The sequence below is a fragment of the Podarcis filfolensis genome (genome assembly GCF_964270895.1).
Source record: "Podarcis filfolensis genome assembly, chromosome: 13".
In the NCBI taxonomy this organism is placed as follows: domain Eukaryota; kingdom Metazoa; phylum Chordata; class Lepidosauria; order Squamata; family Lacertidae; genus Podarcis; species Podarcis filfolensis.
Genome location: NC_139615.1, coordinates 19,922,637 through 19,936,479, shown reverse-complemented (window position 1 = coordinate 19,936,479; position 13,843 = coordinate 19,922,637). Strand labels below are relative to the sequence as shown.

Below are 13,843 nucleotides of genomic sequence, written 5' to 3'. Positions count from 1 at the left end.
GGCCTAGTTCACACAAAAACCAGAGGAGATGGCAGGACATAAGCAACTTTCGAAGTGCTACAAACCCTTCCAAGCTACAATTTTTTAATCTACAAAATATTTTTGGAAATGTTTGCGCAAATTCGAGTGTAAACTTCCACATTTCAAAGTCCACAGTTTACATAAACAAAATCTGGTGCAGTTTGCATTTATTTAGGTTAAGGCAACAGGGTTCATTTTTGTATGACATTTTATTTTACACACACACACCCCGGCATGTCTTCATATTGATTTCGGATTTTTCCACCCATTAACTCAGAGGGTAGCCAACATGGTGCCCTCCAGTTATTGTTGGACTACAATTCCCATCATCCCTGACCATTGGTTATGCTGGCTGGGGAACCACCCACGCTTTCCCTGCATTAACTAATTTAGTATTACATGCAGTTTATCATTACATATTTACCCTGCCATTCCCCCAAGAAGCACAGAGAAGCATAATTGGTTCTCCCCTCAATCATTTTACCCCCATAGCAACCCTGTGAATTTGCTTGGACAGAGAGATGTTGACCACTGCAAGGACACCCAGGGAGCTCCATGGCTGAGTCCTTGCCTAGCACTCTAACTCAGCCTTCGCCAAACTGATGTCTTCTAGACATTTTGGGCTATAACTCCCATCAGTGCCAGGCATCACGGCTGGCTGGGGTTGAAAGGAGTTTGGGTTCAAGACATCTGGAAGGCACTAGGTCAGAGAAGGCTGCTGTGGCCAACCCTGACTTTTGAAGTTCTCTAGGAAACCTGTCTTTGAACAACAACACAAGTGGCAAAAGCAAATGCAGTCGATTCCAGTGAACTGGTTAGAATCAGAGCCCATTTACGGTATCCATTACTAAGAAGAAGAAGAAGGAGAAGGAGAAGGAGAAGGAGAAGGAGAAGGAGAAGAAGAGGAAGAAATAATATGTCTACTCAAAACCAGTACACTGAAATACATTGTTATTTGGCTGTGCTGTATTCTGATCCTGTAATCTAGATGAGCCACAATGAAGAGTTCTCCCTATGTTCATCACACCCACTGAGCATTTGCCTCTTCTCTGTGCCTCAGATTAAAACAAATCACTTGCCACCTCTACCACATGGACAAGGCTGCGTCCCTATCCCAAACATCTCTCTCCCTCCCCTTCTCCCCGGCCCCCTCCAAGTTCTCCCATGACCAAGTTATTTATGAGGTAACATATAACCATATGCCATTCTAAAGTGGTTTATATGATCTTCTGTCAAGTTACCTGGCACTCGGTTATACTGCATAAGGGCTGCATACATACTGCACATTCAAAGCACACTTAAAGCACACCCTCCTTGCAAAGAATCTTGGGGACTATAGTTTACCCCTAGCAGAGCACCCTTAACAAACTACATTTCCCAGGATTATTTTTGGAGTGGGGGGGGGCGAATGCACTTTAAATGTATGATGCATACACAGCCAAGGAGCCTAACAGAGCAATACAAACCATGTTTGCTTGGGAGTATGCCCTAGTAAAATGGGTTTATCGCAGCCTAAACAGGGGAATATTGTAGGAAGGGGGTACCCTCATAAATGCCTGGTTTGGGGAGGCTTGAGGGTGGCGACTGCCTCCCAAAAATAGGGCAAAAGAGCAGAAGAGAACACGGATTGAGTTAAAATGTGTGTGTGCTACTTTATATGTATAGATGCATTAATATAATTTAAATAGAAATGCATACAAAGTGGGGAAGACTGTCTCCCAATGACCAGAGTGCCTGCAAGCTCAGCTTCCTTGCTGTCTAGATTGCCCAGGCCTCTCCTGTTCTGATGGTTCTTTATACTGAAATCAGACTTGACAGGCTTTCAAATGGAGGACTGACCTCTGAAAAACAAGACCCAAAGCCACCCTAGGGGAATTGTTCGATGGTGGCGATGAGGATATATTGTAGGTGCCCTCAAGACCAAAGAGTGCAGGCCGGAGCAGATGGGGACGAGCTTTTTGCCCTAGCAATACCCCAGAGGCAGCACCCGCAGAGGCTTTCCCCTCCGCCTGCCCCCTTCCTCCACCTGACAAGGCACGGTAACCCTAGATGTCCCCATGCACCCCAGCTCGCTTTTCCACAAGCGCATTAAGTGTCTCTCTCGCTCCCTCCTTGCCTGCCTCATCACATTCCCCAGGCATCACCAGCTGCCTGCCACTGTCCATACAAGGTGAAGCCGGTTGCTGGGCACCATCCACTGCCCCATTGCCTTCTCTCCTTCAAGGAGATGGAGAGGTCACGGGTGCCCTGACAGGGAGGAGGAGGAGGACTTCAGGCCAGGCCAGGCTGGGAGAGAGAGGTGGTGGCAGGAGACCACGGATTTCTGCATCCCCAAAGGTGATGCTAAAACTGCTCAGCCAGCAGTGTTTAAAATATACATATAAATAAATCAGGCGAGCTTGCGAAGGTTGGCACAAAGCAGTGCAGAGATCCCTTCTCGGAATTATCTCTTCCTTAAATCCCTCTGGAGCACAAGGCAGCCCCTGCCTTCTCTTTTGCAAAGTATAATATTAACTCTGTGGAATTCCTTCCCGCTGAAATATTGTGACGTGGCCAGGTGCAAAGGAAGGCAGGGCTTGAATGGGACTTAGGCCAGGTGGGAACGTATCGTGAAAGGAATGAGAGAAGTTGCACTGGCTGGAATTCCCACTTCTATGGAACTCTTAAGAAGACGCAAGAGCCTTGTCCTCTTCCTTTGCATCTTGCCGTGGCCCAAATCACGTGGCTTTTAAAAAGGGGGGGGGGGTAAAACCATGGAGGATAAAATAGTCATAGCTAAGAAGAGAGCCTCCATGTTCAGAAGTAGTTTACCTGAGAAATCCTATGCTATAGATAAACGACAGGGAAGGTGGTCATATTAATGCTGTATTTCTCAATTTAGCATTGATGATAAATTGTAAGAAGGAAAGCATTTAATAAATAAATCTAATAAAATAAGTAATAAATTGAGGACAGGCGGCGACAAATTAAGAAGTATTAGAGACAGACTTCTGCCCCTATTTCCCAAACAGAAGGAAGCATTTGTCAGAACTTTTCAGAATTTATTTTGAATGACTTCTGGTTTCAACGGAAAATGCTTTGTTAGGTGTGTGTTTATATAAATAATATTTGTTGTTTTATTTTATATCTATGTAACCCTTATAATTTTATCTATATCTAAGAGGGGCTTTATCCTCCTTCGCATTGCCTCAAAGAGGACCCAAATTTACAAAGCCGTCCCTTTAAAAAGACACAAAAATGCCCAGTAAGGAAGAATGAGGCCTCATATTTAGGGTGGCCATTTGCATACTGCCAAAAAAAGCATCACACACAAACACACAAGAAAGGACAAAAGTGGCCACTGCTGCACAATATTTGCATATGCTAATTTGTGTCTAGACGAAACACTTCACACTGCTATAATTTAAACAGATATACAACACAACTCTCCATAGCTGGGGAGTCTATGACCAAATGACCTGTGTTCCGGCTCAGCCTGCTATCCAGGAGTACTAACTGTGGATGGGCAACTTCCAAGGTTCTCTAAACAGAAGACTTCTTCAAACAGAAGATCATCCTCTGTAAAGACTAATGGCCACCCTCCCCTACTGTGGGTAGAGTGAGAAAGAGGCAGCACAAACCTGGGGGGACGGGGCTTCAAGAAGCATATCACACATACAACGCAAGGCAAGGGGGGGCAAATTCTGGGGGAGCCTGTCCCAACCACCCAGTGAAGGATTACAGCAAGTGTATGTGTTTGTGTATGGGTGCCCTTTACATTTTGGAGACAGTTGTGCAACTGGCCCTGTGTGAGTAAATGATCTTTGAATTAAATTAATGCGGACCAAAGGGAGGGGACAGCTTGGCGGCTGGCCCAGCTTTGGGGACAGCTGTTGCCCAGTAAGTGCAGCTGAAGGGGATTCCTCAGGTCTCTGTTTTCACTGCTCCACCTCCAGGCTGCACCCACCGTGGGGACTGTCTGTTCCCAAAACATCCCCTCTGCCTCCACTCCAGGGTCAAGACAGGCCAAGCCCAAGGAGTAAACAAGCTACATGATGGAGGGATAGGCATGATGGGGCGAGTGGCAGGTGGGGTGAGGGGTGAGGGTGAGCCACAAAGACTTTGCTGAAGCAGCATCTCCAGTGCTCCCTGAGGGCTCGGGGTTGGAGGAGGGCATTATCCGACCCCACAGGGAACGGGCAACACTCCTCTTTGGATTCTGGGTAATGGCCACTCCAAACCAGCACCACACAACTGGGGTGAGGAGACACTGGGTTGGGGATTTTCTGCCTGGTACAAGAGATCACTGAAGTGGGAGATTGATAGAAGTAGCCCCCACCCAAAATATGGAAATAGGAAGGGAACAGAAGGAGAAATCAGTGCTTGCAAGTGGTCATTATGAAAGACCGCCTGATGTTTGCTGCAACAGAATATGACAGGAAGAACTCAAAATGGCACAGGAGAATTTTCCAACTATAAGAATCCAAATATGGACACTGAAAAAAGAAACTTCACATCTTGAAACTCAGAACTTGTGTCTATGATTTGCCCTAATCCAGGCCTTGTTGACATTTACCCAATTGATTTTATAAACCCAAAACTAGGGAGAGGGCGTCTGACCCTTGATACCTTCCCTAGGCACATGCCCAATCCTGACATCTCACTTTAATTTTCTCTCCTGGGGCTGAAGCCTCTTCACCTTCACTTATTTCAGCTGCAGGAAGTCATTTCTTGCCATGCTACCTAAATTGATCCTGCACCTATTAGAAGAAAGTTACCCTCTGCCCAAGGCTAAACATCACACCACAAATGTTTAATCTAGTTGTCACTCTCTAAGTCCATCACTATTCTGGCTGATACAGAGAGTCCAAACTGTACAACGTGTACGTACAACATTCACACCAACCGTCGCTTCAGTTTAATAAACCATTTGTAACTTTTAAGTCTAGCAGTGGAGATGTGGGGGCACTGAGACTTCTCTTTACAAGGGATTGCCTGTCCCTAATCCAGAACTGTTTGCTCATGTGGATGCTTACAGAGAAGAGCTCATGTCATCTCCTTCCCAAGGTGCCTTTGGCCACCATAGAGAAGACTACATCCACTCTAGGAAGCTGGGATGTCTCCCTCTGACTTCATTACCCATGAGCCTACTTGTGGGGAAAATACTCCAGTCCATAAAGAGGGTATGAAGCATAGAGAAGCAAGGTGTGCTCTCCTAGATGTCCTTTACAGGAACAGCTAAGGCTGCTTTGACCTCTCTTTTTGTGAATGCGGCCATTTTTAATCCCACCCCAACGAAGTTTGTCTTTTAAGTTGGAGAGCTTGTGCTGTATGGACCACTGTGACTAAGGGATATAAGTGACACTCGCAGCATACATTTAAAGCTTATGTCTTCCCCACAAAGAATCCTGGGAACTATAGTTTGTTAAGAGCACTGGGGATTATAGCTCTGTGGGGGCGGCTAATTACATTTCCCAGAATTCTTTGGAAATGTGCTTCAAATATATGGCATGGGTGTGACCTTAAAGGCTGTGAAAGATACCCATGCTGTCCCAAAGTCTCTTTACTCTATGTCTAGTCTGCTTCACCCTGAAGCAATCACTTTCATTCCTTGCCTCGGTCCGGGACTTACCTGCCACCTCTGCGATGTCACCAGGAACCATCTCCCTGGCCTTTATTCTCTGTACAGACTTCCTGTCAGACCGATACACCTTGCCCATCTCAGGCTCATACTCTTTTAGAGCCTCAATGGCGTTCTCAGCATTCCTCTCCTGAAAGTAGAAGAGACACAACAGCCATAGTTAATATCCTCTCTGGAGGCAATGCTTTGACACTCACAACCACACACCAAATGACTGGGCTACCCAAAAAGCAATAAAAGAAGCAGAAACACAGCAGTTTGGGCTGCTTTGGTGGGTAATAATAATTTAAAAAAAAATGTGTTGCTTTATCCTGCTTCCTAAGTCCTTGTGGGTCCTTTGCCCCACTTCCTGCTTGTAGCTTTCCCATTCTCTCCTTAGGCTTTGCAGGGGAAGCTGTGGCTCTCCATAGATGTTGTTGGGTCTCCCATCAGCCCTAGTCGGCATGGTGAAAGGCCAGGGAAGCTGGGAGCTGTGGCCCCAGCCCACTCTTTCAGTACGGTGAAAACAATACTGACCGAGCCACTGGTAATTATGTGTGCGAAGCCCTTTGAGGCATTATGCAAATGCTGATTTTGCATGGTTGTTGGTTTGTTTACCTGCCATACTCCAACAATGGCGTTGGCGATCAGGATCAGCAAGATGACAAATGGTTCCACGAAAGCTGTGACAGTCTCCTCGCCTTCCTCAAACCAGGCCAGCACCTGCCAAAAAAAGAGAGGCACATGCTTAGAACTGGGGGAGCGGGACCTTCAGCCTCCATCTTGCGCAGGCATAGCTCTCACTCATTTCCACGGTTAGGAATCCTGGCTCATCCTTCGCCCTCCCCTCCCTTATCCTTCTGGGATCGCATTTGCCTTTTGATTCCTCTTGACATTTGGAATCTTGAGACAGCTGAACCCTGCCTGCACTTTGCATGTGTACAAGATGAAGCGTGTAAGTTGATCCCATGAAACCCGAGAACTCCGGTGCAAAGGGCTCCTGCTTGTCTCTGTGTGTGTGTGAGTGTGTGTGTGTAAGCCTATGGATGTTGTGTAATTGTGTGGGCAGCTGCAAGTGTGCAACTGTATGCACAGCTTCAAGATGTGAAGAAAACACGTTTCCCAAGTGCAAATGAAATGTTCCAGTCTGACCCAGGTCTAGGCCGCCCCCTGCTGGAGGGAGCTGCTCTCTTTCTCTCTCCGTGTGTGTTTGTTACGTAAACACAACATGGGTATTAGGGTTTGCACACTTGCAAGGGTAGTGTGGGATGCAACCCATCTGCTCCTCTTGTGTCCTGGATACACCATGGAGACAACAGTTGCCAGAGGGGCGATATTCAATCAGCATGCTATTGTAAATTGAGTTAAAATCTCCCAGCCAGTTTTGGAATCTCCATATTTAAGATTACCAAAGAATAAATGAAATCGCAGAAATGTAGTGCTGGAAGGGATTCCCAGGGTCATCTAATCCAGCCCCTTGGTTTAGCCAGAATCTCGTTTCTTGTCATCTGAATCCATTGGTTCAGGTCCTGCCCTCTGGAGTAGCAGAAAACAAACTTGCTCCGTAAACAACAGGTTGCTTTTTTCTGTTTGTTTCCAGTTCCAAATATTTGCAATACAAAAGGAGCCCACCTTTTACTATATTCTTGAAATAACCACAGTATTGGAAACCAAGTTGTCTGAAATGCAAATTGCCAAGAATCCAAATGTTCCTAGGTTGGCTTGCGTGCTTAATGCTTAATTAAGTTTCCGGAGGGTAAAAACTTAAAGTCAAGCTGCAGAAAAGGAAATAAAGACTAGACCTGGGATCCTTCATCTGAAAGAGGGGTGAGTATGTAAGGGCTCATACACACTTCTGCTTGTCCCATGCCTAGAAAGCACAGGTCCAGGCAGTTTTCTGCTTGACCCAGGCGGTCCAAGTGTTTTCGTCCCTTGTTCTGCTCCTTTCCCAGGAAAAACCTGCTATTTAGTGCTAAATCAGAGAATCAAATGGCAAGTTCATTTTGCCGTTTGCTATGATTGACTGAGTGCTAAAGAGCAGTTTTCCTCGGGGGTGGGGGGAAGCAGAGGGATGAGGAAGTGTGGATAAGCCTAAGAGATAGGAAAATATCACAACTTGTTCTCTCTCCAGCTTGCCATGTACAAGCATAGCAAAGATTCTTTGGCCATGTTGGCTGGCCGGGTCTGATGGCAGTTGGAGTCCAGAAACACTTGGGAGACTGTAGCTTCTATAGGTTCACCAGAGTCTATACAAGATACTGTTGTCTCTCTCCAGAATCCCTGTAATACAGCACACTAATTGGTGATTTGCATGAGAGAGGGAATGAGAGAATTATTAGTTGCTGGATCACAGCAAGCCTGGTCACAAATGCCTTCTTCTCCTTGGTCAAGAAGATGCCAGGTATCCTAGGTTTTCTGAGGAGCAGTGAGGTGAAGGGACTCAAGCTACCTGAGAACTAGGCCGTTAACGGTGACCTTTACAGCGACCTCTTGGTGCTGAGCCAGGCCATGTGCTCTTCCAGAAATTAGTATCACGGCCCAAGGTGGCTGCATCTCAAGTGTCAAGGAACCGGGCAGCGAGGCAAGTTGTGGAGAGGCAAGATTAGGGGAGGGAAGCGTCCATTTCTGTCGCTTCCATTTTGCAGTTATGGTGGGAGTGGAAGCAGGGCAGTTGGCAAAGAGGTTTTGGAGCTGGTTGGCGAGCTCCCCCATTAATGTGAGGGAACTCATTTTCTACATACAGGAGCCTAAAGGCCAAGTTATCCCCATGCCCTGTTGCCAGTTTTAGTTTATTTACTAATTTGAGTGGATACAGAAGTATATAATTTGAGAGATACACCTGCTATAAAAGCACAATCACTACATTTTCGCCTAGACAACCTTCTCTACAATCTACTCTCTTGGGATGAGTTCAGGGGAAATTGGTTCTACGGATTCATAGCAGAAGCTAGCCATGCACAGCCCCGATTGGCTGGAAACTAGTACATCTCTAACCCCTAAGCATGAAGGGAAGACAGTCTATCGAACCAGTGCACAATGCAACCTGTCTAAAGCATTGTGCAGTCAGAGAGGGCAGTTTGGCTTGAGCTGGAGGGGGGGTACCCTACAGTGCCTTGACTTGGATGTGTACATCTGGAAACACTTTACATTTAAATAGTGGTGAGGAAAGATAAACTCTCCAGATGTTCAGATGTTTCTTTAACATTACTTCACACATACCGTGTGCCATACCATAGAATATGTTCCAAAACTGAGCCTTGAGTCATATTAGGTCCCAGTGAATGCTTCCAGTGATTGATGATGCAGCTTATCAATATGGCAGATCACTGAAGAGCAAAGCTTCTCAGCACACCAACTACGGGCATTGGTACACATCAGCCATTGACTCTAAAGAAAACCGGTTCATCTCTTGCCTAGGATGTGTCTCCTTTTGACAGTTTCCCTCCATGTGCCCCCAAAACCGCTCGCCTCTCCTTCCCAATGCTGGCTGTATTTCAAAGGCCCTTCTCTGAGTAACCCAAATTTCCTCACCCACAAGGCCACAGTCACTTACAAAGGAGATGCAAGCTGCGAGTAGTAGGATTCTGACAAGCAAGTCTTCAAATTGTTCCGCCACCAGCTCCCAAATGGTTTTGCCTGACAAGCAAGAAAGGGAGGTGTTAAAGGATCAGAGGGCACAAAAATTCCAGTTTCTGAGGGCAGTTAGCTAGAAAGGGATTGGGGAGGGCACCTGAAATGATGTACATTTGCCATGAAAGATGGATTCTCTATGATAGGTTTCGAGCAAAGCCTAGTCAGGGAGGTCTAGGTGAGCTATAAGCCCCCCAGGTGCTCTTTTCCCGAGGGCTCATCCACATTTCCACTTGTGCCATGCATAGAAAGCACAGATCCAATCAGTTTTCCCTTTGCCCCACTCCATTCCAAGGGAAAAGCCACTCTTTAGCGCTAAATCGGAGCAAATGTCAATCCAGAAAATACTGAATTGCCATTTGTTCCAATTGAGCAGGAAGTGTGGATACCCCCTGAGGGTCTAACTACGCATGAACAAAAGCCTGACAGAGAACAAGCCACTTCAGAAAGGGAACTTGGGGCTAAGAAGTGGTGGTTGGTGCTTAACATCTCTGCCGTTTCTCTCCAGATTGCCTCCTCCAAGTTGATTTTTCTCCCTCCAGAGCAATGTTCACCCCTTTCCCATAAGTGAAAGGAAGAAATCACCTCTTTTCTTATAAGTGGCCCCACAACCCACATTGCTGGCTCAGCAACACCTCAAAGGCTGGTGTATACCCAACCCTCTTTTCTTAAGGCAAGTGTATGGTCTGTCTGGTAGGACAGCCAGGTGCCATAGGCTTGGGCAAGAAGAAGCCTGTGAATGGAGCCTGGAAGCTAAGCGAGTGCCTGGCAGATTGTCAATGGAGCCTGGTGGGATACGGGTGAGGCCTAGTAGCTGTTTAGGGGATGAACTTGTTTGTGCTTGGTGCCTCAGGCTGAAATTTGATGGGAAGGGTAAGCTGAAGAGAATGGGTAAACCTTTCAGGGCAAGCAAAAAAAAGCCCCATTGATTATAGTTCCCCATCTTGACATTTTAGTCCTTGCGTTGGAAAACTGGAAAGATGGCTAAAGGTTTAAAACTTAAATCCAAAAATAGAGACCTGGCAGCCGTAATTGCTGCTTTACAAAGTCAGCAGAGAGAATTTGAGCCAGGTAAGATCAGGGTAGAGTGGGGCTTCCTATGTCCTAACACTTCCCAACACCTTTCCACACCAGTATTAGGGACTCACCTTCTTCAGCTGGGAGTTCTGTGGGGTTGAGAGAGAGAGAGAGAGAGAGAGAGAGAGAGAGAGAGAGAGAGAAAGAGAGAGAGAGAGAGAGAGAGAAGCGGGTTAGGGTTGTGTTTTATTATGACTTTGTGGACTGGATTGTCAGGCAAAGGTGGAGACAGAGAAGAAAGGCTCTGTGGTTAAGTTAATGAGGCTGGCTTCTCACATGGAGTTGAAGGTTAATATCACAGATCAGAACTGAACAGTTAGAAACAAGCCATGGGGTCATGCTTAGGATTATAGAACTGATTGTGAGGCAGACACAGGTTAATTGTGAGGTGGACATGGGTCTCAGCTACAGACAGCAAAGGGGCCTTCTACCAAAATTAAGGTTATGGGCTATAGTTTTGAAAGAAGCCATTGGGCCAGAGCTGCTGCCGCAGAATTAAGTTGGGTGTGAGGTGCCCCTTGTTAGCAGGACTCCACAAGGAGTTGCAGCCAGTTGCATACTCATGTGCATAACACAACATAGTGGAATAGGTACACACTCACAGCAACCCCACCTTATCATATCTGTGCCATGTACTTGTGTCCTGTAACCCCCCCCCCCTCAATTCCCTTCCCTAAAAGTTAAGACTTGGATGCTAGAGGATATCATGCACGGGGAAACAGGGAGGAATACATTGTCCTTGTTGCTTAACTGTCTGCATCTTCAGCAGGCTACTACTACCCCCTGCAAAAACAAACAAACAAAAAAGCCTCCCCTCTTCATATTGACACCCTTCCCAATAAACCACTACCATTTCACTTAACTGCTAAACTCATGTTCCCCAAGGACATCACCCCCTCCCCATTTACCCTGCATCCAGCCAGCCTGTCCCTTAGCGGCTGTGGAATATCAACCCCCCCCCCCCAAGGCAACCTCCCGGCTGCTCCTACAAGTTGCCCATCAGCAATTTTAATATCTGTTTCATACCAAAGGGAATTACTGGGTTATTCTTAGCAAAGCAGCAGCTGCCCTGTCCCCAGCCTGGCTACCTCCCCCCATCCTAATAATCTTCAGTGCTCTTCTCCTTTGCTTTTGCCTCCATCCCTGTTCACCTTCCATTGCCTACTTAATCGGGCTCTTCCTTCCCTTCCTATGCCTATGTAACAATTATTCTTTGGCATGTACTGAAACCCCACCATTCCACCTCCTCTGTGTGTGTGCATCCGCTCTTTTTGTCTAGAAGCCATGGCTCTGCATCCATCCACCTCTCCATCTCTTGCCCGATCATCCTTGGCTTTCCTTTGGTTCTCATATCTGTATTTAGGTGGCCATCCTTTCAGCTGCATCATTCCATGCATCTCCCTCCCTCCCTCCCTCCCTCCCTCTGCCCTTCTCTGCATCCTGGCACCTTGACGTGTGGGTACCAATAACTCAGGCAGCCACTCACCATTGTATCCGTATTTCTCCAGGTGCTTCTTCACCTGCTCGGGAGAGAGGCCTGAATTCTCATTCACTCCAAAGTAAGCCAAGCACTCCTCCCCTGTTTTGGCGTGGGCGTTTTCCATCGTTGCCCAACCACAGCTGCCCCGTTGCTGTGTGAAAAGGTGCTCCTCTCTTCCTGTCGGCTCGGCCTGCTTCTTCGACCCCCCTGACTTGTGCGGTCACTCGTGCCCCCTTTTGAGTTCCTTCTCCTTCTCAACAGACCATGGTCCTTGGCACACGGTATCCAACGATGGAGGGAAAGCCCACACGACCCGTCCTCGCACAGAAGCCTTCACCGAGCTCGGAGGCTGGCACACGTCCTTATGAGGCAGACCGGGGCCCAGATCCCCGGACATTGTCGGTGGGCCCCCATTGGGTGACTGGTGCTGACATCACCTCAGCCACCAACTCACATATGGCCTTCTGCGGAGAGAAGGTATTTTTTGCTGACTTGAGAGGGAGAAGCCAGGAGGGTGGTTGGCTTGGCTTGGCAGGGGTGGGGGGGAGAGTAGGGGAGAGGAGGCCGGGTGTCCACAGACCCATGTGTCACTCAAATGTTCGCCTGTTCCTTGCAAGAGATCTCACCCTAGCCTCCCCCTCCTGCCTCTAGCAGATTTAGGGTTTATTTCTGTCACTTGTCATCTATAATGAAGACACACAGAGGACTGGGTTGCCCTCGCTCCCATATATGCTATTAGATCAATCTGCTTGCCGCGTCTTCTTCATTTGCGCAGAATTAAATGTTATATAATTACTCAAACATGCTTATCCCTGTACATGTATAAAAACACGTATACAGTACGTGTTTTGAAACATTCTTTTTATTTTCTGTGTCAGAGCAATAGCCCGTTTACCTCGGGATGCAGTTTCTGACCATGACCAATCAGATATTCTACGTCCTGTCATTTGTCTTCAGTATCTGTTACTTGAGGTGTGTGGCCTCTAAGCATGGTTGCTGTGTCTCTGGCCATTGTGGCTAGTAACCACAGGTCTTCCACCAATGTTTAAAACAACACAAACAGCCCTTTATTGTGGAGGTTGTCATAATCCCTGTGGCAAGTGACTTCTTATGTTTTTAATGTAATGGAGAGAGACTATGGCCTCATCTGCACAAAATATTTAAATATTTCTACTACTTTAAACAGTCATGGCTTTCCCCAAAGAATCATGGGAGCTGTAGTTTGTTATAAGTGCTGACTGCTGACAGGTGTGAAGAGACGCCTATTCCCCTCACAGTGGTCATTCCAGCATTCTTAAATTGTCAATTCCTCTTCCCAGGGAACTCTGGGAATTGTAGCTCTGTGAGGGCAATTGGGGGGGGGGTTCTCCTAACAGCTCGCAGCACCCTTAGCGAACTACACGTCCCAAGATTCATTGCGGAAAGCCACAGCCATTTAAAGCAGTATGATAGTGCTTTGAATGCACAGTGCCTGTGAGGCCTATAGCTTTCTTAAACCTGTTCCCAGCTGTACTGGGTGACCTCAGCATTTTTCTTCAACGTAATAAGAAATGAAATAAAACTAGGTTCTTGCATTTATTTCTTTTGTAATCAAAAGGTTTTCCTGGGGAAAGTGCTGGGGCAAAAAAAGAAAAGAAAAAAAGCACTCTGACGCAGTGTGGACCTGTGTCTAGAAACACAGACCTTCCAAGTGTCCTGATTTTCCAGGGACAGTCTTAGATTTAGAGAAGCTGTCCTGGTTTCTGATTTGATCCTGAAATGTCCTGCTTTTCTTTAGGACATCCCTATTTTCATCAAATAAATGTTGGAGGATATGGAGTTATCTGACCCCCCAAGCCATCTGAAGGCAGTTCAGTGTTTGATGTTTAATGTTTTATTATATTTTTATATATGTTGGAAGCCGCCCAGAGTGGCTGGCGCAACTCAGTCAGATGGGTGAAGTATTATTATTATTATTATTATTATTATTATTATTATTATTATTTAGGATGTCCCTATTTTCCTTGGAGAAATGTTGGAGGGTATGGAAAAACAGC

The 13,843-nt window shown here is 46.6% G+C and overlaps 1 protein-coding gene across 4 annotated transcripts in view; it reads right to left on the bottom strand.

The window, feature by feature from the left end:
• ATP2A1 (ATPase sarcoplasmic/endoplasmic reticulum Ca2+ transporting 1) overlaps positions 1-12,450 on the bottom strand; it is a 33,640-nt gene extending 21,190 nt beyond the window's left edge. The window contains exons 1-5 of one of the 4 annotated variants that reach the window (XM_083580194.1): positions 11,814-12,450; positions 10,399-10,416; positions 9,174-9,256; positions 6,239-6,343; positions 5,633-5,771 (exon numbers count right to left, since the gene is read on the bottom strand). In XM_083580194.1, coding sequence (XP_083436320.1) covers positions 5,633-5,771; positions 6,239-6,343; positions 9,174-9,256; positions 10,399-10,416; positions 11,814-11,931 — 463 coding nt within the window. In that variant the 5' untranslated portion in view covers positions 11,932-12,450. Of the gene's footprint in view, positions 1-5,632; positions 5,772-6,238; positions 6,344-9,173; positions 9,257-10,398; positions 10,417-11,809 lie in introns of all 4 variants that reach the window. The other 3 variants (XM_083580195.1, XM_083580197.1, XM_083580196.1) reach the window with 3 other exon arrangements.
• Positions 12,451-13,843: the final 1,393 nt, after the last annotated feature.